This window comes from Danio rerio, chromosome 4 (assembly GCF_052040795.2).
Source record: "Danio rerio strain M-AB ecotype USA chromosome 4, GRCz13ab, whole genome shotgun sequence".
NCBI classification, from domain to species: domain Eukaryota; kingdom Metazoa; phylum Chordata; class Actinopteri; order Cypriniformes; family Danionidae; genus Danio; species Danio rerio.
In genome coordinates, this window is record NC_141024.2 from 15,194,444 (window position 1) to 15,220,490 (window position 26,047).

Below are 26,047 nucleotides of genomic sequence, written 5' to 3' on the forward strand. Positions count from 1 at the left end.
TTGTTGCCATTAGAATTACAGAATTCAGAGCAATAAAAACATGAGCTGCTCTGATTAAAATGTCACACATTGCAAGCCCGTAGCCAGGGGAGGTTTGGGTGGTTCGAAAAACCCACTCCTCACTTAGAAAGGTCTAGAATTTGTTCTATACATGAGCACATTTATCCTATTTTGACTGCTATGCCATTATAAAAAGTGAAAATAACCCGTTGAAAACCCATTAAATTACAATTAATTTGAATACAATTGTTGTTATCCATGAATTTTTAAAAGTACTTTTTACAAGAGAGGCTAGAAAAATTGTGAAGGTCTACATCATTGGTATTATTTTTTATTGTTATTATTCAAATGGCCAGATTCTCACTGAATAAAGTTGAATTGCTGGCCAGCTTGTTATTCATAATTCGCCTATTAAATGATAATAAATAAATTTGCATTTATAATAGGTATAAATTTGTATTTTAAAAATAATTAATTTTTCATATCTCTTTATTCTAAATCTAGTAATTATATTTTGTACATCAAAAAATGTGGTTATGATGACAAGCTTATCCAGCTAAAAATAGTGCTTTAAATGTATTTATTCATTCATTCATTTTCTTTTCGGCTTTGTCCCTTTATTAATCCAGGGTCGCCACAGCGGAATGAATCGCTGATTTGACAAATGTTTGTTTTTATCATCTGATCTGCAATGTGTCTTTCAAGATCTTGCAATCCATTACTCAACATACAAAACCATAGTAAATAAATGGACAACAATAACTTTTCCATCTTTTTTTTATTTGCTCAACAAATGGACACTCTCCATGGCATCAATTTAGAAGTCTTCTGTTCTGGTAAAACCTCTGATTTACATGTCTTTATTACATTTACTACATCTCAAGTGCCACAAAGCAAAATACATTCCCTTTCTCCCTCCTGTCTTTCCATTGTAATATCATCCTCTCTAGATCTCTTCATAACATCAGTGGTTCTCAATACCATGGACTTAGTTCTGCAAATTGTGTACGTCTCGTCTATTAAATATGTAAAGTAGGTAAAAAAAGATTTTAAAAAGCAATGTAAATTGCTAAAGGACATACTGCTAAATTATATATCAATAAGAAAGTAAATTTAAAGTACAGCAGAAAAAAATGCTTTGAGCATCTACTGGCATATTCAAACAAAGCGATTGAGTAATACTGCAAGGTTCCACCTATTTACAGTCCACCACTAGGAGGTGTGGTCGTCCCATTTGAAGGAGTCTGGTCTGGGATACATGCTTGGATTTTGATGGGCTCAAGGATTTTACATGCTTGATCTGGACCCCACAACCAGACATTCTCTCCTTCACCTTTGTGGCAATTCTTTTTCCTGGTACAACTGCAAGAGAAAAGCAGGCAAACATGAGCAATGAGTCGTGCTATGTTAGCTTTAACTGGACTGCACACAGAAGCAAAAGATTTAACACACCTTCTGAATTTTTCTTGAATAATCTGTTTGAAAATGAGATCTCTAAGCAATGGCCTGTTCTAATAGAAGTGACATGACCCATTGGGACCATGGGTTTTAGTTTATTTGACAGCAGAAATATCTACTCTGCTGAAGTGTGTTATTATTAGTTGTCCAGTCCTGGAGAATATGATGGTTTTGATTGGCAATAAAATCACTCTAACAGACTTACCGGCCCTCCCGCACACACCAGCCACAATATGGGTCACGTTGGACCAAACATGAGCGACAATCATTTTTCTGACCACAGACCTGCACTGGCACTTTGGAGATCTACAAAAAAAATGAAAGAAGTGAGTGTGGATTCTATTAAGAAGCAAAAGAGATTAAACTTTATGAGTGTTGTCATTAACAAAGACTATTAATGATGATACACTAGGAAACTTTAGGAAATTATTCCATCAATGGGCAACCAAATGAGACACAGGAAAACCGCATTCAGATACAATTGTGTGATCATTGTCAATAGGACAGTAGCCAAACAACATCACTCTAGTATTGTCTGGCAACATAGGTTTGCACAAACAGGTTTTGTTGTTGTCGTAACATGATCTATACATTGTGTTTGTGTTCATAAACAAACCTTTCTGCCAGTGGTGATGTAGAGGTGATCCAAACCTGTATCAAATAAGAGGTTTTTGTTCACTGCACCTTCTGTGTGCTCCTCTGGAATTCTGTTGTAAAAGTCAGTGTGGTTTGGGTCAAGATGCACCTGCGAGGAAAAAGTTAACAATTGAATAGCTCAAATGATCAACAACTAAGCCAGACCACTACAGCCAGTCAAACCTCAAGGGCCCTGTGAAAAAAAGGATATTATTATCAAACCCTGCAACAACCTCACCTTCAAGACGTCTGCTCCACTGGTTCCCAAGAATGCCACAGTGTGTTCGTTCTCCACCGCCACTGCCACAGCTGTCAGCATGTCATTCCCAGTGTAGATGGGTTTGACAGCTAAAGCATACTCAGGTTTACTGGCTAGTGGAGATGGCAGGAACTCTGCGCCACATATATATGCCTTTACCATGTTCTTCTGTTGGGCAAAAAGACAACACAATCAGACTAGCTATAAAACACAAAACAGAGAAGCAGAGCTGAAGAAACTCAACAACTCACATCTCTTTTGGTCCTGCATATGGCTTCATTCTTGGAGTTGTAGGGTGAATAAACAGTCTTCGGTTTGTCATCCTCCAGAACTTCTCCTGTGTAGCAGGACTCAATCACCTCCTCAAACCTGGCATTAATGCTGCTAAGCGGGTACATGCACAATGCTGATCGCCCGTCCGCCTCATCTGCACTGAACACTCCAAACAGAACCTTATCATTTAGATTTGATGGGACGATATTCTGAGCCAAAACCTTTCCAGGTTTAGCCAGATACGCTGCTTGGACTTTGTTGAATGTGTTCTCTTGTTGTTCAGTGTTAACGGTGCAGTTGAGCTGAAGTTCGGTGTAAGAATAATAATGATGGTCGTTCTCGCAAAGGCGTGCTATAAACGTAATCCTCCTGCTGTCGCTAGTGCCAGGAGAGCGGGAGAACAGGAAGTAGATGTAGCCATTGTCTTTAAACGTGTAGCGAAAATCATGGAGGTACCGATGAACAAAAGAGCTCGTTTGAACAGTGGAAGCTTCAACCATGTTCTCAAAAACATCCATTTCTCCATGTTCCTGCAGCAACCGAGTGCTAATGAGCTTTGAGCTGTCCGAACTTCCATAACCTTTTCCCACTAGAAATACACTGAGGTTAGCATTAGTAGTAGTGTCCTTAAAATAAGAAATGACCCCCACCACAGTGACAGATTCTTCAGTGCTGGCAACCCATGTCTTCTCTCCTTTGGTGTCACTGTAGTACACCGGTTTATTCACACTGTTGAGGTTTACCAAAGAGCAGATGCCCCTGAAAAGGCTTCCACAAACAATCAAGGTGCCGTTGGCGGAGTTAACCAGAAGGAGTTTGTTAAAGTTGTCCATTTCCTTCGCATCGGTGCACTTCGCAGTGATAGGTGGAGTGCACTGTGGGTTGTCTTTCTTAGGGCCTGTGTCTGCTCTGCTCTCCTCCTGTAGATTGTGGTTCAGCTGAAAGATCCCATTGACAGCTCCAAGGTAGATTCGGCCTGTTTGAGGGTCCTGGACCACATTATTGATGATGGTAGGAGACGAGAACTGTTTTTGAGCATCATCACAGCAAGATGAGCCAAAGCACAGCAGCAGAGAGAAAGCTGCCAGCAACGTCCACTTCATCTTTTGAAATGAAAGAAAGAGAAAAAACAAGAAATATATATCACATAAGAGAAGAGCAGGAAGTCATTTCTGAACAACAAGGATAGTTGGATCTTGGATTACCGAAATTTCCTCTGCCCTGTCTTGCTCTCTCATGGGCTGTAGGTTATCACCAATGTATATTTTAGTCAAAACTCTTTTCACACAGCAGGGTTTTTAATTCCATTAGCTTGCCAAATATTTCATGAGCATTAGAGACATATCAGTTATTCTCCAAGAGTGCGTCTTTGTTCATTTACACTATGTGGTATTCATTTTAGCACCAAGTTCAGAAGAACTTAGGACAGTATAGAAAACAGAAATAAATAAATGAAAGTAGTGATTTCCAAATTTACTTTAACTTGTATTTCATTGCAGACAATATGAACATCAAACAATTCATGTTTTGTCTGGTCAACTTTATTTCATTTGTAAATATACATCCGCACCTGTCATTAAGGGGCAAAGATGGACTAGGATTGCCAGTTTGCCAACAAACACGTGAGAAAATAATTAAAATATTTAAAAACAACGATCCTCAAAGAAAGAAATGGAGACATTTGAATATTTCACCTTCAATAATGTGTAATGTAATTAAAAGTTTCAAGTAATCTGGAGGAATTTCAGTGTAGCCTAAACTGAACACCCGTGATCTTTGATTCCTTAGGTGGCACTACATCAAAAATCCTCATTCATCGAAAAGTAATAATCACCACATAGGCTGTACCACAATACGTAGTTGCATACACAAATGCCGGTTAAATCTGCACTGTGCCAAAAGGAAGCCCTATGTTAACAGTGTCCAGAAGCACTGTCGACTCTCCACTCTCTGGGCTCGGAAGCATCTTGGATGGAACATTACATAGTGGAAACGTGTACTGTAATCAGATGAATCAGTATTTCAGGTTTTTTAATTTTTTTTGGGGAGTAATGGGCGCTGTGTGCTCTAGACCAAAAAAGGATCATCCAGACTGTTACTTGCACTTCTGTGAAGCACCAGTAATGCTGAATCTCAGCACCATTAATGCTGAAATTTTAGACAAAAATATGCTGCCTTCTTTTTCAGGGATGCCCATCCATATTTCAACAAGACAACGCAAAACCGCATCCTGCACATATTACAAAGTCCTTGCTGCGGAGAGGAGAATACAGGTACTTGATTGGCCTGTCTGCAGCCCCAACCAGTCTTCAATTGAGAATGCGTGGTGTATTTTGTAGTGCAAAATGCAACAACGAAGACCCCATACTCTTGCCCAAGTTAAGACTTGTTTGCAGGAAGAATGGAACAAAATTTCTTACACTTCATCAGTTTGTGTCTTCAGTCATTAAACATCTTTTCAGTGTTGTGAAAAGGAATAGCAACATAACAAAGTGGTAAAGGCTTTACTGGTACAACCTTTAAAAAATATATATAAAAATCATGAGGAACACATTAAAAAATATTTGCATCTGTTAAATTTCTTTTAATGCAATTTTAATTGTGATGTAAAAACCAAGTATGCTAGCCCATGTTCTGGTTTTGTTTTCTGCATTGACCGCATAGACATTTAAAGAACAGTGAAATTGCCACAGTGTGCAGTAGTTTATATGAAATTAATATACAAGCAAGTGTCAGCACTTTTTCCCCACATCAAGCATAGGCTACAGCAGCCGAAGATCATGTTGGTGCCACTCCTGTCAGCTAAGAACAGCAAACTTGTGCTAGGATTTGACCAAAATTAGACAGCAGTTGATTGGAAAAGCATGCCTGTTACTGATGCAACATTTAAGTGGAAGGGTCAGAATTTGATGCAAACAACACGACACCATGGATAATTTTTTTAAAATATAAAATGTAATAAATATTGTCTAAACTAATAATTAATCCATGTACTATACTGAAAGATTAGTGTGAATAAGCTAAACAACTTCTTTACCTCATACAGCTTTAAAAATTCTTTATGATAAAATATGGCAAAGCTACAATTAAACATCATACCTCAATTTTTAGAGCACATCCAATTCACACAGTCCACTGCAGCACAGGCTCTGTCTCTCTTCCTCTCTCTCTGTTTATTTATGTCAATCTGACTGAGGTACAGACTGATCAAAGTGCAGATAAAACACAACCACGACCATTTCATACAGGAAGTGTATTTGCAGTATACATCAGTTTTTATGTCTCTGTATGTATTGTAAGTGACACTGTGTTTCCCATTTTTGGGATGGCTGGGGTTGTTGCTTAAAAAATTTGTGCATATATTGCAACACTTTATTCAGCCTGATCTCATGAGGAAACGTTACATTTTGTCAGTTTAGTGGCATTATATTGAACCTAATATGTTAATATAGAAGCAAATTTTTACTGAATGGCGTCTTTATATTATAAGTATGTACAGTATGTTTGTGTATGTACAGTATGTATATATATTTACGAGCATTATTTAATCCAATTTGCCACTGCAAACAAAAAAATTCAACCACCATGATCTGCAAACTTTCTGAACAGACTTTTATGAAAACCAAGATAGGCCTAACAGTAAAATACTTTAGAAAGAATATTTTTTTAACTAACTGGCTGGTTTATGCTGTTTTTTTTTTTCAGTAGGTATGTAAACACCTTAATCAAACTATTACCGTGACTTTTCGCCGCATTTTGCGACAATATATTTTATATAAACACGGCTGTTCAACACTATTCTCTGCACCTACAGAGTCAGTAAATAACCATTCTTTTCATTCGGTGTGCGCTTTCAAATTCCATTAAAAGGACACTCTTCCACCAGTCCTTACGTAGTGACGCATGACGTGAATCGATCTATGTGCTATAATATAAAATGGGATCATGAAAGGAACATTGACTATCACATTTAATTCACCTCTTTACAGGCTAATATGACTTCATGCTTCAAAGAATACATTTTGGTGAGTTTGCTAAATGTGCAATTACACAATAAATCACACATACATAATCACAATAAATTAGGTGGTCATATGATAGCAGATCATACAACTGTTCTATCCTGAATTCTGTAAATTGAAACGTCCTGTTTTATGACTAGGGACTTGCTACTAGATGAAATTAGGGACACGCAAAATAGTAGAGTGAAAGGTTAAATTTAAACACAGAGTTGGTTATAATTAATAAAGGGTTGGTTTGATTGATGGATTTCATTGAGTATATAAATGTAAGATGAAACCCTACAGTCTGACAAAAATGCAGACACTGCTGCAGAGAAAACAAAAAAGTATGGCTGATAAAACCACAGCCCTGAAAGAGGAAGTTTAGGGGTTCAAATTAGTCAAAGGAAACTTTTTGCAATGCAAAACCGCTTCCTTACGCGAAAGCAGACTAAAGTACATTTTCCCACACCACAGACCTAAGCCTTGAAGTGACATAATAAGCTATAATTAGTGCAAATGATTCTGTTACCTAAAGGGTCTATATTAGCTAGTACATTTAATGTGGGCTACATATTTTTATTTAAATTTAAATTTTATTTGTCACATACACAGTACGGAATGCAGTGAAATGCTTATATAAATACCTGTGATCTACAAAACAAAACAAATAAAAAAGAATCACAGTCGATTTTAGATATAGAAATATAAGTTATAGCTATAGAAAACAAGACCAAATTTAAAATATTTAAAACGTTAGATATGAAGAATATAGCTATAGAAAACAGAACAAAATATAAAACATAAAAAAAATTGTAGCTATACAAACAAATGTACAAAACATAAAAGTGTTTTTAATAAAGTGCCTGGTGCATAGAGAGGAAATAATGTATCCTACAGGTGGTTTGTCAAACCCACTCACCTGCATGGAGCACACTCAGAACTGCACAATATCGGCTATGACCACTAAATGTGTACACATTAGTAGTAAAGAAGTGAAAAGGTGTACTTTTAAAAAAAAGATGACAGCAATGACATCTTTTTTCCTTTAATTCTGTATATGAGTATAGGCAGGGTATAATATCAAACATCTGCTAAACAAATAAAGGGTTACAATAGTGTATAAATGAATTAATAAATAAATCAAAAATATGTGTAGCCTACAATTAAAGGCATTTCATGTAATTTGGTGAAGAAGTTCTAATTATAGAACAAACTAATTATAATTAATTTTTTTTTTCGAAGCAGTGACACAGTTATTACATTGTTATTACATACTGCCTTTTCCTTTTTTTCATTTCAGTTCCCTTATACATTAATATGCAAAACATCTGCATTCCAGAAAACTAAATCAACATTAAAACACTCTATGTTATTTAATACACTGCCTATACCAATCAAAATAGAGCACCACCCTCAGGTTTAATTAAGCAAGGACACTAGACCTCTAACAAACGTGTTTGGTAAATCCAAACTTTGTCACCTACAGTAGCAGCCAATTATAGATTAGTCACTTTGGCAATAGCCTACACTCTCAGAAATAAAGGTATGTGAGCTGTCACTGGGGTGATACCTTTTCAAAAGGTACAAATTTGTACATAAAAGGTACATATTAGTACCTAAAAAGTACAAGTATTCCTCTTAAAATGTTTAGGTACTAATATATACTTTTGAGGTACCAATATGGACTCTTTAAGTACAAATGTGTACCTTTTGAAAAGGTACCAACTCTGTGACAGCTCACGTACCTTTATTTCTGAGATTGTAATAAGAGTCAGAATCTGACCCACCTCAATTTATGGTTAAGTCATTGACATTTCTAAGACTAGATTATCATATTTATATTTTATTTATTTATTTATTTATTTTTACATTTTCAGATAAATGTGATTAAGCAATTTGTTGAAATATATTGGGTTGCAAATGTAAATTTTATTTTCCTTATTAAACAAACAGAAATATTCGATTGAAATTATAATAAATTGAAATTTATTATACACTTTATGACAAAACAAAATTAATTAAGAAATTCACTCCAAAACTAACACAGTTTGGAAATTTAGTTACAAATGTATTCATAACATAAAATATTACAAGCAACTTAAGTGTACTTTGACTGTCAAACCACTAGGTGACAGCATATTGCCATTTAAAAATGTCAGCAATGCAGACGTTTAATACAAAGCTTAATATAACAGAGATCCATAACCATGTTATTATAAAAAATAACTAAAATCTTATGTAAAAATGTAGTTAGTTCAAGTAATAGTTCAAGCTGTTTAACTACATATTGGCTGTTTTCAAGCCTATATTAAGAATGTCCCGTTCACAAACATGAAGCCCTTGCTGTGAACATTTTTAAGTTCACTTGGGTGGTAAAGTTGCTATTTTCAATTATCCAGTGCTTAGATGAAAATATGTCTAGTGCTCTCCATTTTTAGTCTTTCTTTCCCTGTCTTTTTCAGCCATCTTGTCTCACAAGTACCATAGTCACTCTACATATTCAAACCAAAAACAAATGTATAAAGGGCTGTCTGAGTGGAAATGCTACAATTTAGCACAAATGCTAACATGCACACAATAGAAGAAATTAAAGTTTGCAAGTGCAGAGCATGTGTTTATAGGAATAAAATACATTTAATTTAGCCACTATTTATTATTTTGTTGAATGTTGGAGACAAGTAGCCATTGAAATCCATAGTAATAAAAATATACTTATGAAAGTCAATGGCTGGTGCTTTCCAACAGTCTTCAAAATGTCTTCTGTGTTCAACAAGAGAAAGAAATAAAAGCAGGTTCAGAACAAGTGCAGGATGAGTAAATAATTACACAATTTTTTGGGTGAATTGTCTCTTTAATCATTGTTTGAACTAGTATTGCGGTCGGGTCTGTTTATTGTAGAGCTGTTTATTTGAAAGCACCTCACGATTATACCGTGACAGTTTACAGAGAGCGAAAGGGAGAGATTGCTTATGTAATGGCGGTACGTGTGCACTTTCATGCTCCCACTTTTTCAGCTTTTACTTTCTCATCTTTGCTCCTCATCTGTCTCTCTGTATTTATGTTAAATTATTGACTATAAATACACATGATGTTTGGGATGTGTAGAAGACTTCCTGTGGTTTGCGAACCCCCTCAATGAACCCTGAACACTGAGCCAAGTGACAACACGAACTCAAATGCTACATAAGATGCTTGATTTCTGCCTTTGAGATCACTAGCGATTTGAGGATTTCCAAAGATAGAGGGAAAGACATCAGTGTTTGTTTGGTTAGGACTTAAAAGATAAAGCTTTGTTTTTTGTGTCATAAAGGTTTCCCAGTGTCCCAGTCAGAGTCTCAACGTCTCTGAGGTTATGATTCTTAATACACTGAATGAAAGAGCTATGAGTCTTCTATGACACTCGTTTTTAAAATGTCAAACCTGTTGGAAAGTCTATAATAAATTGGTAGCTTTTAAATCTAATAAATCTAGTTCAATCTAACTCTCAACTTGTCTTGTGGGCCATTGGTTGGTTTAAGCTTGTTATGATGTTTTCATCAGCTAGGTAATTAACTGACCCAAGCTGATTATGCTGGTCTTTATCAGGTTGAAGTTAGTCATTAGTTTGGTCATGCTGGGTATTAAGTGGTTGAAGCTGGACTTCCCATTTAAGCTGGTTATTAGTTGGTTCAGTATGGACTTTAGCTTGTCCAGGTTGTTCATTTGCTAGTTGAAACTGGTTAGGAGTTTGTTTGAAGGGGTCATTAGCTGTTTTAAGCTCATTTTCAGCTTCTTCAAGCTGGTCAATAACTGGTTTAAGCTGGTTATTAGCTGATCTCAGCTTATTGAAGCTGGCTAACTGACCATGAACTCATTAACTTATTCAAGCAGATCTTTATTTTGTTGAAGCTAATCGTTAGTTTGGTCATGCTGGGTATTAAGTGGTTGAAGCTGGATTTCCAACTAGAGCTGGTTATTGGTTCAGTATGGACTTCAGCTTGTCCGTGTTGGTCATTTGTTGGTTAAAACTGGTTATGAGTTTCTTTGAGGAGGTGATTAGCTGTTTTAAGTTCATTTTCAGCTTCTTCAGGCTGATCAATAACTGGTTTGAGCTGGTTGTTAGCTGATTTGAGCTTATTGAAGCTGGCTGACCATTAACTCATTACTCGATTTGAGCATGTCTTAATTGGGTTGAAGCTGGTCGTTAGTTTGGTCATACTGGGTAATAGATGGCTGAAGCTGGATGTTTGCTGTTTGAAGCTTGTTATTATCTGGTCTTAGCAGGTCAATAGCTAGCTTAGTCTGCTCATGCTGGTCACTAGCTGGTTCAGTCTGAACCTCAGCTTGTCCAGATTGGTCCTGTATTATTTAGAACTCGTTATGAGTTTGGTAGAGGTGGCCATTAGCTGGTTCAAGTTCATTTTTAGCTTCTCCAAGCTAGTCAATTGCTGATTGGAGCAGTTTGAAACTGATTCAAGCTGATTCAATTAGCGTGTTAAGCTAATCTACTAGTTCAAGGTCATTATCTGGTTTAATGTGGTCTTTATGTGATTAAAGCTTGTTATTTGTTGAGTGCTGTTGGTTGATCCTGGCAATTATAGTCTTAGCAGGTGAGTAACTGGTATAAGCTGATCCATGCTGGTTCACATTCTATACAAGTTAGTGGGTCCTGCTTTTTTAGGCAAGGTCCAAAATGGTCTTCTAGTATCCATCAGCCAATGAGCTGTTTAAACCAGTATAGACCAGCTAGAAAGTAGCTTCCATGTCCCATAACACAACGTTTGGCTTAGAATGTATTGTCCAGCAGTGTTTAGATAAAGGATAAAGCAGGATTGGATAAGCTTAATTACTCTAATATTGACCAGTGTCTCTGTAGGCTTCAGTCTTTCATTTGATGACGCACTGCACATAAACGCATACGTGTGGAAACCGCCGATTCTCAGCTTAGTTATGGGAAACTGAAACTTTCTCAAAGAGGTTGTGTTTGACCCTCTGGCCTCCATAATCCTTCAGCCTCAACTGCATCTCTCTGTCCCCAGCCACAGCACCTCGTCCCAGGCTCTGGGTGTCACCACAGGGCCTTTGATGGCTCACACATGGGCTGCTTCCTGTGCTTAATGGGGGAGAGGCTGGGTTAGGGCTGCCTCCTTCTGATCTCTGGGGAAACACTAGGGATGTGACTGTTTGCGCACACACTCTCGCATACAAACAAATACACTCCCATAATCCCCATTCAACCCCAACCTCTCACACACCCTCGCTTTCCTCGGTCATACACACGCATGCACCCTGCAGCAGTTCTCATCACACTTTAGTCTCCAAACCATATGTGACCTTTTGGATTCTGTCCCTCTGGAGTGGAGGTCCTGTTTCCCATGGAGTTCCATGTCAGTCAGACAATGGATTTAAAGATCCTCAACATTTTAAACATGCCATCAATGGGTATCCCTGTGGTCAATTTTTTTAATTTTGCAAGGCTAAACCAATAAAACAAAAAAAAAATTAAGAAAAAAGCTTATGATATTCTCAGTTTGTCAGTGAAGATATCGATATGTAAAATACTAGATGGATGGATGGACGGATGGTGTTCTGTCGATTTGTCCTAACTTGTCAGATTGTCCTGCCTCCCATTGAAAAAGTAGGTAGAACATTTTGATGATGCAATATGCTACTCATCAGATTTTGCTACCAGTGTAAATTTTAATTTGGAGTAATGTGATATGAAGCTGTAATATTGCCCTAACCTACCTTATCTCTTACCCGAACCTCCGAACCATTCAAATACAGTGTTGGTAGCATAATCTGATGGGTAGGATAAAATGTCAGTGCACCGGACAGACGGACAGGGATGGATGGATGGATGGATGGATGGATAGATAGATAGATAGAAAATATATAATACATTGGATGGATGGAGCAACATTGGATGGATGGAAAATATGGATGGACGGATGGACAAATAACACATTTGATGGATGGAAAACATATAATATGGATGGATGGATGGATGGATGGATGGATGGATGGATCCTGTAGATAGAAAGATAGATAGATGGATGGATGAATGGATGGATGGATACTGTAGATAGAAAGGTAGATGGGTGGATGGATGAATGCATGGATGGATACTGTAGATAGAAAGATAGATGGATACTGTTAATGGATGGATGGATAGATAAATAGAAAATAAATAATACATTGGATGGATGGATGGATGGATGGATGGATGCTCTAGGTAGAAAGATGTATGGATGTATGGATGGATGGATGAATGGATGGATGGATACTGTAGATAGAAAGATAGATGGATGATGGATGGATGCATGGATTGATACTGTGGATGGATGGATGGATGGATGGATGGATGGATGGATGGATGGATGGATGGATGGATGGATGGATGGATGGATGGATGGATGGATGGATGGATGGATGGATGGATGGATGGATGGATGGATAGATAGATAGATAGATAGATAGATAGATAGATAGATAGATAGATAGATAGATAGATAGATAGATAGATAGATAACGACTACAAACGTAAAACAATAAACTACAAATCCCATGAGACTGCATGATTTTGGCTGACGAATATAGACAGCATGCGCTGAGAGGGTTCATTTTTTGGAGTATATATATCAAAAAACAATCCAAAAGTAAACTGCCTTGAGAATACAACGAATAACTGATTTGCAAAATATATTTTACTGCCACTGCTAGGCTACTGTAGACCCCATAAACGAAATGTACACCCCTTGTGAATGAAATCATTACGCTTGACTTCGTTTATGGCGCATTACTCCACATTCCATCTTCATTTCGGCTTTCAAGCCGCAAGTCAATCCTCTTTCGTTTCGTGGAGTAATTTTATGCACCTGCCGGTCAAATCTTCATCATGATCCCGTTATTTGTGACATGACCTACATCAATGGGAGACAGAGACACGCTCGTGCACGGGCATCCCTCCTTCACATCTGACGCCATAGCAACGCTATGCCGAATCCCCGATGCGCGCTTTCTTCAATACCGCAAGGACACAAGAGATCCAGCAGCGTCGCGTTTACAGTCTTTCCGCTGATGTCGGAGCCGGTTTTCTGCCATTATCGATAACAAAAACTACAAGCGGAGGCATCTAGGTGAGTGTGTGCGCAAAATTGGAGCATTACATCTTAAATTGATATACTCAAATGTCAGCGCTTGATCCTGAATAACGCTATAGCCGCTTTATCTTAATACAATGGCCTTCTAATGATGTGTGGTTGTTGTTACGTTGTATTTTAATTGTATTTTGACTTATTATGTAATGTAATAAACTGAATTTGGTTAACCGTGCTCGTGTTGAGGCATTAGAACAAGGTTAAACTGGGATTTCGTTTCTTCGTCAGGTAAACTTGTGCAGGTTACAGCATGTCACTTGGGTGTAGAGATTAGATTACGCTGTAAATACAGTATTTAGCTCACAAATTATTAACATTGTTTTGGATTAGCTCGTTTACTGTTGAGTGAGTAAATCAATGAGCCACTTATGAGTGAATCATTTCAATTTAGCAAACATATTACTTATTGTGTGGCTGTAAAACGTGTCTATAATACGTAAACTTGTTTGCTATTGATTTGTTTTGATAACTGTTTCATTTAGACACATTGAAAACAAAATAAAATAACATAAATTGTAATTTTAAAATAAATTGGCACCTAAGATTTGGTGTATAGACATTGAACAAATCTCATCTTGTCATTCACAAGGTACTACTAAATTTGATGACAAAAATAGATAACATAATAATTTATGCCCTATGGCATACTGTAATAGCATTAGTCAGAAACTCTGTGACAAAAGGTGTACTTACAGGACATGCTTGTAAAAGTCTTTTAAAAATGTTCATTATGTTGTACTCACTTAACAATTTACACTTCAATTAAACAATTATATAATGTTTAAAATATTAACATTTGTTTGAAATATTTCTTGAACACCATCTTGAGTAAAAGATATGACACTTAAGACTGGAGTTATATGAAAATATTACATTAAAAATGTATATTCAATTAAAAAATAATTATTTAAATTATAATAATATTTTAAAGTATGACTACTTTGTATTTTTTTTTAAACAAATTGATTTAGTATTGTTGAGCAGAAAAGGTCTGTTCATCACACACACTTCACTGATGGTCAAATATGCTGTGTAAGCAAGAAGCCTGCAAGGTTTAGAGACACAGTCAAAGCTCATCTCTCTCTCTTTCTCTCTCTCTTTTTCATCAGGACGGTTTGTACATTCATGCCAACATTCCTGTTCAAGTTTGGAAATACGATCCAAGAGAGAGAGAGAAAGAGAGAGAGAGACCATGAGCAGCTGATACATCGCAGCTAAAAATAATTTTCTCTGTGAATTACTCTCTCTAACACCACGCAACGGGCATGAAAAGCTACTAAAACGCAGTAATTACTCCGGTAAGTGATTATTTATTAATTAAAGATGGCTGTCGGTGTGGGTTTTACCTAGTTATTTACGGTTCACGTCAGTTAGAAATCAAAAGTAGTAGAAGGAAAGTGTTGAAGCGGTCAGAGGGCTTGAATAGCCGTCTCAGTGGGTGGTATCCTATAATAATAATGCTTGTTATACACAGATCCAAGCAATGCATATGAATTATGGTTTTTATTTAAAAAAAATTATGTACTGTAGTGTAATGCACTTGATATGGGGATTTACTTGTATATTCACTTATTTAAGAATTCATATCAAACTAAGACCCAGCAATACAAATTGTTAATGACATAAATGATGGCATGATGGACACCTGTATATTAGTATGATGATAAAAGCTGTTTTATTGTTAAGTGAAGGGTCTCCTTATGGAGGCTGACATGTTGTGGTCACATGACCAGGCAAATACTTAATTTTCTGGTAGCCCCATTTTTTTCCTATGGTTGCATAATAGATTATTCTTGAATATGCTTTCACAGCATATATCATTATATGCTAATAATATTAGCATTTCTGACTAAAACACTTTCATTTGTATGTATCTGGCAAAAAGTGACCAATTTAAAAGAAAGACAAACTTTTTTTCTTCTTCCAACATGGTGATATATTAACTGTTAGGATAATGTACCACTTTATAAATACTATTCATATGGCAATTTATCAAATGAGCTAACAATGAAACATATATCTGATGTGTTTGAACTTATCCTTTAATCTTAGTTAATTCAGCATTCTATATTTGAATATTATTTAATGTATTGTAATATCATTTATTTATTAAATAGACCATAGAAGACTACATAATTATACTTTAATTTAGGGAATTTTAGGGTATCACTTAATTCAGTGTTTCCCAATCCTGTTCCTGAAGGCACACCACCAGAACACATTTTCAACCTCTTCTTAATCAGACACACCAGCATCATCTCATCACTTAAGAAGAGACCTTAGACCTAAAATGAATGGGTCAGATAAGGGAGACATCCGAAATATGTACTGTTGGTGTGCCTCCGGGAACAGGGTTGGGAAACACTGAATTGACTAATTGATTGAATTTTATTTTAATACTTTTAATTTGAGTGGAATTTTATTTTACTTCATTTTATTTTGAACATATTAGAAGAACACTTAATAATAAGTAGTTAGAAAATATATTTTACTTTACATTTAATTTATTTGTTGTATTTTTTAAGTATTATTTTTTTATAAACTAACAATAACAAATATTAAGGTTTCTAAGAGCTACGGCTGCACCACTTGACTGATGCAGATTAGATTATGTGTTAAATTTAGGCATTGATAATGTTAACAAAACACATAGAAACATAGTTTCATGTGTGTTAATGAGGTAACATCACATGTTGTCATGTGGAGATGATGGTAATTATAACATGGCATGAAAAGCATCAAAACTGTAAAAACAAAACAAAAAGAATCACACACACACACACATATTTGGATGGTTCATTTAAGGATATACAGCATGCAAGATTCAGTCTATCAGAATATGTTCTGCAAAAATAAACATTGCTGTCCAGTATGCTGTTGTATAACGCAGCTCTCGCGGGAAATGAAAGTTTGTTGTTAAATAATTTGACTAAGAGGGTACAGGCTCTGTCTATAGAGAGGGTGTGTTAATCTTGCTCTTACACTGATTGACCTCATAGTCAATAATGATTATTGGGAAACTGCTTCCAGTGCTGTCAGCCTGAGCTCAAAGCCTGGAACCAAAAATAAAACAATAGTTTTCAACATACTTCCCCAGTTGGTTAATTAAATTAAGAATTGTAAACAACTTAAAATGACCTATTTACAAGCTAAAATGTTATGTGTATGAATGAGATAATATTTAATTAAATATCCGTTAATTTACATATGTTTTTAGTAATATGATCAGGTTCAAATTTCTTGTTTTGTTTTGTGAGTTTACATTCAGATGTTTTTCATTTCGGGGATTCCTTTTTTATAGATTAATTAAAAAATTGTTAATAGCCAGTAAAATTTACATTTTTACAGGTATTTTGTTCTTGTTATTGAATAAATTGATGTATATATACTGTAATCAAATGATTTCTGTAAGAACAAACCCCTCTATAATATCCTTCAGCAAATGGATAAATCTGGTTTCTGTAAGTGTTTCTAAAGAGAAGAGTTATAATCAATTGATTAATTGTATCTCAAATTGTTTACTGTGTTTACTTCGACTGAAAAAACCCCCACTTTATTTAAAGCCAAAATACCTAGACAGGTGCATGAAAAAAACTGTATTTTTGTCAATGTCTTTTTTTGATCACATTTATCTACATTCAATAATGTTCATATCTAACATTATTATTTTTAATTATGTCCAGGCTTCTTTAGCCCAGTCAGGTGACATGGCCCTGTCTTTCTGTGGGAACGACAGGGATAGTAACGCCTACAGCGTGGATAATGGAGTCTTGGACAATGGTTGCTTCGTGGATGCCCTCAACCTCGTCCCTCATGTATTTCTTCTCTTCATCACCTTCCCAATTCTCTTCATTGGTATGAATGACCTTGTCTTTTTTCCCTGTTCAGCAACCATGTGAATGCATTACAGTTTGTGAAACTCCACAGAGTTGCGTTTCATTCTGCATATAATACAGATGGCTTTTTTTACTGAAAATGTTTTGTTTTGTTTTTGTTTTGTTTTGCTTTATTTAGTTTTTTTTGTTTCCTTTCCTTTAATTTTATTTTATGGATAATCCTAGAAGTTTTATTTTAATTAGTTTTTAATTAGAGATAAATTAATTTTATTTTAATTTATTGACCATACTTGAAAAACTTATTTTAAATTAAATTAAATTAAATTTTGTTTAATTTAATTTAATTTAATTTAATTTTGTTTAATTTAATTTAATTTTATTGTAATTTTATTTTATTAAACATATGTCATATTTTGTTATATTTTTATAATTTTTTTCCATTTTATTTTAATAGATCAACACAATATTTACTCACAAAGTATAACTCAAGAGTAACGTAAAGCTTTGGGAATGAAAAATGGCTGGAAATAGCTTATAGCATCCTACCATTTATTATTATTCAGTTACAAGTTGCAACCAACCAGTCAAGAACTGTGACATGACAGATTAGCATATATATTTATGAATCTAATTACTAACAATCAAGATAATTCATCCTATCTGGATAAGCTTGAGTCATTAGTTTAATTGGTTGTTATATGGAAATAACATACCGTAGAATGTTAAGATTGACCAATAATTTAATATTTCAGAGTGCTGTGTAATAATCTGCTATATTAACCCATAAACAAACACTTGTTGTGTATTTGCTATTTAGTACTGTTCATTCATTTTCTGTTCTTATTAATCCAATTATAATATCCTGTAGGGTGTGAATTCAAAATCTAACTCAAAATTTCCAAGGAAGTAAATTCTTAAATTGTAAAGCCCTGGTTTTCTGACTTTCTTCTCACATACGTTATGTCTTCAGAAGCTGAGGGATCTAGACACTGTATCACAACAAGCTTTGCCAATTCATTATCTATATCGACTCCCCTAAGAGCATTTACTCAAAAGCATCTCAAAATGTTTCCGCCGATGCTGTAATGGTGTCAGTGCCGTTCCTCTTGTAGACTGTAAGCATTTTGCCGTACCTCATAATGAAAAAATGTTTCCCAGGGAAGAATTATTACACTGTTAGCCAAAGAAGGGAAAACAAGACAGGCGGAGACAGATACAAAGTGCTGATTAACAAACGTCTAGGAAAAAGTAATTGTTTACCTAGAAACACTAGCGAATTATACGACAACAATAATACAATTATAACCGTTTCAGGGTGCCAGACATATTCACAAGTCTCTGATGTAGTGTTTTAAGGTGGAGCCTCAGCTTTCTGCCAATCTCACAGCACACAGGCTGGGTCATGTGGTTCAGATAATGAAAAAAAGATAATCACTCACTGGACACTATTTAGTACAACTTCTCTATACCAGACCACCATTTGCCTTCAAAACTTTGTGAGATATATTGTGGCATAGATCCAAGATGTCCTGGAAACACTGGTCAGAGATTTTGGTCCATATTCTCGACAATTTGAAGAGATAGAGTCATAAAGTTGTTGCGGATCCATGATGTAAATCTTGCTTTACACCAAAATTCTGATTGCACCACTTCAAAGTTGCAGTAGATATTAAGACTCATCAGACCAGGAAACATTAATCCAGCCTTGTCCAATTTTGGTGAAGATCTGTGATTTGTGTTCTGAGTTGGATGTTTTTAGTTAACAGGAGATGCTTTTAAATAACTTCTGCTGCTGTAGCGCATCTGCTTCATGGTTGGTTGTGTTTTGTTTTCAGAGATGCTCTTCTGCAGTCCTTGGTTGTAAGGAGTGGCTAATTTAGTTACTGTTGCCTTTCTATCAGCTTGAACCAGTCTGGGCTGAGTTTTCCTAAAAGCATCGTAAGCCTAAGTAGATCGTAAAAAATGATTGTGCTATGATCTTAATGTTTCTTAAAAGCATCGTTATATAGTAAGTACTAGAAAATCGTTTTAGATCTACGAGCACTTCGTAGAAAACATTAAAGCCCTATTCTACTCATTATTTATTTACACTTTAAAAAAAACCTTTGCTGCTTGTTTAAACAGGTTATATAAAATGAGTTTAAACAACACAATTCTTAAGGTTTTTCTGAGGACAACTTAATTGTTTTATGTTCAGGCCATTTAATATTCTATAAACAATAAAGTTAACTTAATCGATTTGTGTTGGGACAAGAGGAAGCTGTTGAATAAAGTTGTTATTTTTGTTTTATGTGCATATTCTTGTAGCTTCATAATATTTCGATTAAACCAATAAAAGACAAATGGATGGATTTGACTGTTTTTTGGTACCGTTTTGACTTTGAACAAGCCAATTTCATCTAAATGATCTTAATTTGTGTTCTGAAGGTGAACGGTCTCAAGGGTTTGGAACAACATGGGGAAAAGTAATCGTTTACAAGATTTGATTGTTTTGTTTTTTTTATCTCCTTATAGAAAATAATTAGTTAAGTCACCTCCTGGACAATCATCAGATTACACATGTAACTTTATTCACGTGCAGTTTGATTATAGTTTTGACAGTTTTCTTTAATTGTACACTTTATTTCTCATTATTAAATTAATTTATAAATAATTGAAAAAAATGTATTTTTCTTTTACTTAATTTAATGACAATAAAAAAGAATTAGGAAATATGGTTAAAAGTCCAGGGGAAATAGGTAACAACCTCAAAATAGGTAATAACCTAAAAAAAAAAAGAAAAAAAAAGTATAAATGCGTTTCAGGAATGTGCATGAAAACCATCCATGTAATTGGGCAATATTTATGTATAATTTAATGTTCTGTAATCTTAACTTTTTTTTGCCATTTTGCCAGTAACTAGATCTGTAGGTAGGTGCTTTATAAAGACTTGTATTGATTGATAATCCACATGAGATGATGATTATTTGGGTTAAACACTCAAAAAATGACTTATGTTGCTTGTTCCAACTACTTATTATAATTATTAATTATTTAATTATTAATTATTTATGAATTAAATTCTATTTATTAACTTATTAAATATACGCTAATAATCATATAATATAATTATTTAATTGACTATAATAATTTAATTATAAATTAATTAAACAGCACAATTTTAAGGTTTTTTGGTGGACAACTTAATTGTTTTATGTTTAACCTACTTACATTTGTGTTTGGACAACATGAAGGAATTGTGTGGATCCCAACATTTCTTAAAGCGAACGTTTAGGTTATTACTCCATAAAAGTTCATATTTCAGCACTTTGGAAAAGGACAGCGACTACTAAGTAACAGAATGGATTCTCACACAATCATGTTACATGCATTTTTTGCGGCGTTACAACAAGCATTCGTAATCTTGCACAAGCATGTATTAAACTCTCTTAAAAATATTTCATTATCAAAAAAAACCTTGGTCCTTAGTTTCTGATCTCAGGCATAAACCAGGCACAGAACTGCCACTCAGTGGACATTTAGTCTGTAAATCCTAGAGATGGTTTTGCATTAAAATCACAGTTTCTGAACTACTCAGATCAGCCCATCTGGCACCAACAACCCTGTCACATTCGGTGTCACTTAAACAGCTTTTTATTTGCCCTAATCCGATGCTCTTTTTGAACTTCAGCAGATGGTCTTGACTAATATCTACATGCCTAAATGCATTACGTTCATGCCATTGGATTGGCTGATGAAATATAGTGGTCAAAGAGTGTATTAATAAACATTAATACTATAAAATCTCCATGTATGTGTGCGTCTAGGCTGGGGAAGCCAGAGTTCGAAGGTGCAGATCCACCATAACACCTGGCTGCATTTCCCAGGCCACAACATGCGCTGGATCCTCACCTTCACACTGCTGTTTGTACACGTGTGTGAGATCGCTGAGGGAATCGTCTCCAATACGTGGGTTTCATTTCAACATATGCCTGTGCAGTTTATTAATGTGTCTGTACTGTTTTATTTACCTCTTCGTGCATGAATCTTGCTTTGCAGGCAGATGGAGTCTAATCACTTGCACCTCTTCATGCCAGCATTTATGGGCTTTATAGCAGCCACCACATCGGTTGTGTATTACCACAATATTGAAACAGCCAATTTCCCCAAACTCCTGCTGGGTAAGTGTCTATTTCATCATGCAGGTAGGCACTTCATAATAAAATGTACTTGCAGTGTGGTTGTTTCATTATGTTACATTTACTCCTACTCTAATTTAAATAAAGCATAGTCGTTTTGCACGTTGCTCGGTAACGCAATGGTCCAACCATATTTTTAGACATTGTCAGTAGTATTTTTTGCCTAGTGGTTGAGTATGAATATTCAAACCTAATCAACCTAACCTCTTTCACAGCCTTATTTATTTACTGGATTCTGGCTTTCATCACAAAGATGATAAAGTTATGGAAGTTTGCCGAGGCGAGCTTGGGGGTACAACATCTCCGCTTCTGTATCACAGCGTTGCTTGTGGTGCTCTACGGCCTACTCATGGCTGTCGAGATCAACGTTATCAGAGTCAGGGTGAGTTTAGACATGTTTATTATTTATTTTAATTTTTTTCTATAAGCACTTAATTACACAATTATATACACAAATAAAATCTAAGCAAATTTCAGGCATTTTATTCAATTAATTTTTTTAATAATTATATTTATATTGTTAGTATTTATCTATTTTATTTTATTTAGTCCAGTGGATTTATTATTCTCAGCTTAAATGATTCAATAAAAACTAATCATGTACACAACTTTATGTATTGCACCAAATATGAATATTTTTCATATCAGGATTACACACACGTACACAAATCTTTTATTTTATTCAATATTTTATTTACTTTTTAACCATTCTTTATTTATTTTTTTTTATATTATATTTCATATTTTATTTAATATTTTTCTATTTTATTTTATGTTATATTTTAGTTGATATATTTTTAATTTTTCATATTTTATTTTATATTTCATTTCATATTTTTATGATTTATTTTATTTTATGATATATTTTAGTTTATTTTTTTTTCAGTTCTTTTCTCAAATTGCATATTTCAAATTTCTTTTTATATTTTTCTATTTTATTTTCTATTTTAGTTTATATTTTATTCAATTTTTTAATATTTTATTTAAGATTTAGTCTCATATTTCATTTTAGATTTTTAATATATTTCTATATTATGTTTTATTTTATATTTCAGATTTTGTTTCATATTTTTATATTTTATTTTGTAGTTTATTTTATTAAACATTTTATTTCATATTTTTTAATATATTTTTTATATTTAATTTAATTTAACATTTAATTTAATTATATGTTTTATTATAGTTTAGTTTTTAAATTCAGGCTTGTAATACATTCATGTTTATCCATCTGTAGATAATATTATTTTAGTTACTAACCTGTTGATAAACCTTGGACTTGCACAATTTTGGTCCATATTGGTTTGTGCTGGTTTCATGTTGGTCTAGCTGACATGGTGCCAAGCCGTTCACCATCAAAACCTTCTTTCTAGTTGACCAAGGAATCTGTTAAACATTGTACACTTCAGTAAACATATACTCAACATTTACAATACAACATTCCAATAATTAAGCATGCTGATAAAAATCCACATTGACTTTTATCTTTCATTTGCATCTTACCTGCAGAAGTATGTATTCTTTGCGAACCCCCAGAGGGTGAAGCCCCCAGAAGACTTGCAGGACTTGGGTGTCCGATTCCTCCAACCCTTCGTCAATCTTCTCTCCAAAGCAACATACTGGTGGATGAACCCACTCATTATTGGAGCCCACAAGAGACCTATTGAGTTGAAGAAAATCGGCAAACTACCTATCGCCATGAGGGCCTTAACCAACTATCTGCGTCTGAAGGACTCCTATGAGGAACAGAGGGTATGCATAGACAATTACAGGTTAAAGAGTAAAAAAAATAAATCGCATCTAAACAATATTTTTTATAGCTGACGACATATTGAAGTCTTGGTTGACCAGAGTTTCTTTGCTTGTCCAATTCTGACAGCAGAACACAGAGGATCCTGAGAAATCGCCATCCATCTGGAAATCCATGTATCGGGCATTCGGGGGTTCAATCCTCCTCAGCAGCACGTTTCGGTATATGGCGGACCTGTTAGGCTTTGCCGGGCCACTTTGCATTTCTGGGATTGTGGAACATCTGCACAACTCAACAGAGATTGACAGAACAAACAAGGTGTGTGTTTAACGTCTACCCCAACCCTAAACCCAGCCTTTACAGTAATGTAAAAACAGAACTGGATCTAGAGTCTGCTTTATTAGTATCGCTGATTAACCATGTGGATGAATGATAACGGTCTTCTGAGCCTGCTAGTAGGCACAGAAGCCCCCTACTGGCCCATATCTATCAGCTGATAACCACTTATAATGCCCATTGAATCAAGTGATAACATTTAAAGTGGGTGTTATAATACAGCGGGAACTGTTTTGTGTATATTGCCAGCTTTGATTGTCTAAGACTACGGTTACCTATGGGGTCAGTTTACATTGTACAAAGACTGCAAAAATAGGTTTTTACTTTTCTGTTTGTGAAACAGCTAACATTACAGTGAATATAATGTTGTGTGAATTAATTATCAATGTAAATAATCAGTTTAAAACAGTTTAAGGTATCTTTTAAGATGTATTGTTATAATCAAAATTAGTTAATATAGTTAAGTAATAGCATGCACTAACCTAAAACTAATTAAGGTTAAGAAAACAATGAATTAAGAAATGTATTACTCATTGTTAGATCATTTACAAATATTAACTAAGGGACTTTTGTGTGAAGTGTTAACAAAAAGATTCAGAAATGCTTCTAAAGAAAAACGGGTTTGATGTAATAATATTTATTTATTCTCTCTACAAAAAAAATACCAAAAAATAAATAAAAAATACAAATTGAGAAACTTTTTTGTCAAGTTTTTAAAAGAATCAATCCCAAACACACGAGAAAGATGGTAATCGATGGAGAAAAATTTAAATAGATAAACATACTGAGCAAGAAACTGAGAAACATTAACTATTTTTCTAATATTGAATAATTGGTAACACTTTAAAGTATGGTTAAACAATGAACAATACATTTATTAATTATTTGTTCATGTTAGTAAATAAAAAAGTAGTCCACGATTTTTGGTTATAATATTAAGGTAAGGTAAGGTAAGGTAAGGTAAGGTGAGGTAAGGTAAACCTCTATTTTCCCAGTTAGGGAAATCTGTATTGGGCTCTTGCCCTCAGCTGCAGTCATCACATACATAGAAAAACAATACAAACATACAGTACTAAAGCAGATACATATAAAAATAAATACATCTACACTTCCACCCCAAAACACCTCTTATATTATATATATATAAATCATAATAATATTGCATTAGTAAATGTTGGATTATAAATGCTGTACAAATATTGTTTGTTATTAGTTCATGTTAATAAATACATTAACTAACATTAACTAATGAAAAGTATGAACAAATAATTAAAGCAGACCCAATTAAAACCATGTAAGCTGCTGCACAAATCGGAAAATGATTATGAATAGACAAAAATACTTGAAAAGTAACATATTATTGGATTTTTAGATTATTCGATTTAACACAGACAATAATGAAGCCACGTATGCTGTTAAAAAACAAGTGTCAAACACAAACACATAGCAGAAAGATGGTAAAACAAGAAAAAGAGTTAAAACTGCAACTGAAGTCATGGAAATAAACCACAACCCAGTCACGCTCTCACAGCACTATGATATTATCTCATTTACTTTGGAGCCCATTTGTAACGTACCACGTTAAATCATTTAGGCTGTTGTTTAAATAACTGTCAGTTTTTCTTTTTGTTTGATTTGCTGCAGATATTGGTCTGGTGGTTATGTTACTAATTAGACCCGTATTTATTTTTCCTGAGAGCAACGCGACAGTATTGGAGAGAATGATCTATGGTCTGATATCTTCTGTTTTGCCTTGTTATTTATCGCTTCCTGCGTGATGTCACAGAGGCGTCAGTGCTATTAATGAGAGCACTGTATGTCATCGCCTCGATATGACAGCAGTTATTAGATTTCACACAACATGCTTTTCCTTTGCTCGGACGGCCATGATGTCATGTGCGTTCGGATAAATACTCTCCCGAGGTTTAGATAAAGATGAATTCAGTGCTGAAAAATTCAGGATGTAATAAAAACTCAGCTGATTGAATAAATGAAATCACCGCATTTGTTTCGTCTTGGTGTGAGCACACGTCTGCAACCAAAATATCCCCCCAAACAACAAAATTATGGTTAAAGAAGAATTTTTGAAATAAATTGATGTTTTTATTGGTGCTAGGCAAAGATTAATCACGATCCAAAATAAAAGTTTTTTTTTAACATAATATATAAGTATTATATTTA

The 26,047-nt window shown here is 34.7% G+C and overlaps 2 protein-coding genes across 23 annotated transcripts in view; one reads left to right on the plus strand and one right to left on the minus strand.

The window, feature by feature from the left end:
* Positions 1-759: 759 nt before the first annotated feature.
* On the minus strand, positions 760-24,320 carry plxnb2a.3 (plexin b2a, tandem duplicate 3). Of its 2 annotated transcripts, XM_087247064.1 has the most exons (7): positions 23,284-24,320; positions 23,041-23,166; positions 2,605-3,729; positions 2,333-2,521; positions 2,075-2,203; positions 1,664-1,764; positions 760-1,362 (listed from the first exon to the last, which is right to left on the minus strand). In XM_087247064.1, the coding sequence occupies exons 2-7, from the start codon at positions 23,134-23,136 to the stop codon at positions 1,200-1,202; spliced, it is 1,803 nt and encodes a 600-aa protein (XP_087103190.1). In that variant the 5' UTR covers positions 23,137-23,166; positions 23,284-24,320; the 3' UTR covers positions 760-1,199. The 2 variants fall into 2 exon arrangements, with proteins under 2 accessions (XP_087103190.1, NP_001025327.1); NM_001030156.2 differs by lacking the exons at positions 23,041-23,166; positions 23,284-24,320 and adding an exon at positions 5,726-5,842.
* The window catches only part of abcc9 (ATP binding cassette subfamily C member 9), a 57,294-nt gene continuing 44,865 nt past the window's right edge, over positions 13,619-26,047 (plus strand). For 6 of the 21 annotated variants that reach the window (XM_087247039.1, XM_087247040.1, XM_087247043.1 and 3 more), the window contains exons 1-8: positions 13,619-13,748; positions 14,879-15,067; positions 17,453-17,624; positions 21,412-21,553; positions 21,644-21,765; positions 21,999-22,165; positions 23,290-23,532; positions 23,660-23,848. In XM_087247039.1, coding sequence (XP_087103165.1) covers positions 17,477-17,624; positions 21,412-21,553; positions 21,644-21,765; positions 21,999-22,165; positions 23,290-23,532; positions 23,660-23,848 — 1,011 coding nt within the window. In that variant the 5' untranslated portion in view covers positions 13,619-13,748; positions 14,879-15,067; positions 17,453-17,476. Of the gene's footprint in view, positions 13,749-14,878; positions 15,068-17,452; positions 17,625-21,411; positions 21,558-21,643; positions 21,766-21,998; positions 22,166-23,289; positions 23,533-23,659; positions 23,849-26,047 lie in introns of those variants that run through there. The other 15 variants (XM_087247041.1, XM_087247047.1, XM_087247048.1 and 12 more) reach the window with 4 other exon arrangements.

What these genes read in the sequence shown, in the direction of transcription:
- plxnb2a.3 (XM_087247064.1), bottom strand. Translation starts at nt 23,136, where the DNA reads ATGGTGAACGGCTTGGCACCATGTCAGCTAGACCAACATGAAACCAGC. An exon ending in GTGGAGCAGACGTCTTGAAG is followed by an intron (nt 2,204 to 2,332) that starts GTGAGGTTGTTG and finishes TTTTCCTCGCAG; the next exon opens with GTGCATCTTGACCCAAACCA. An exon ending in TGGTGTGTGCGGGAGGGCCG is followed by an intron (nt 1,363 to 1,663) that starts GTAAGTCTGTTA and finishes TTTCTCTTGCAG; the next exon opens with TTGTACCAGGAAAAAGAATT.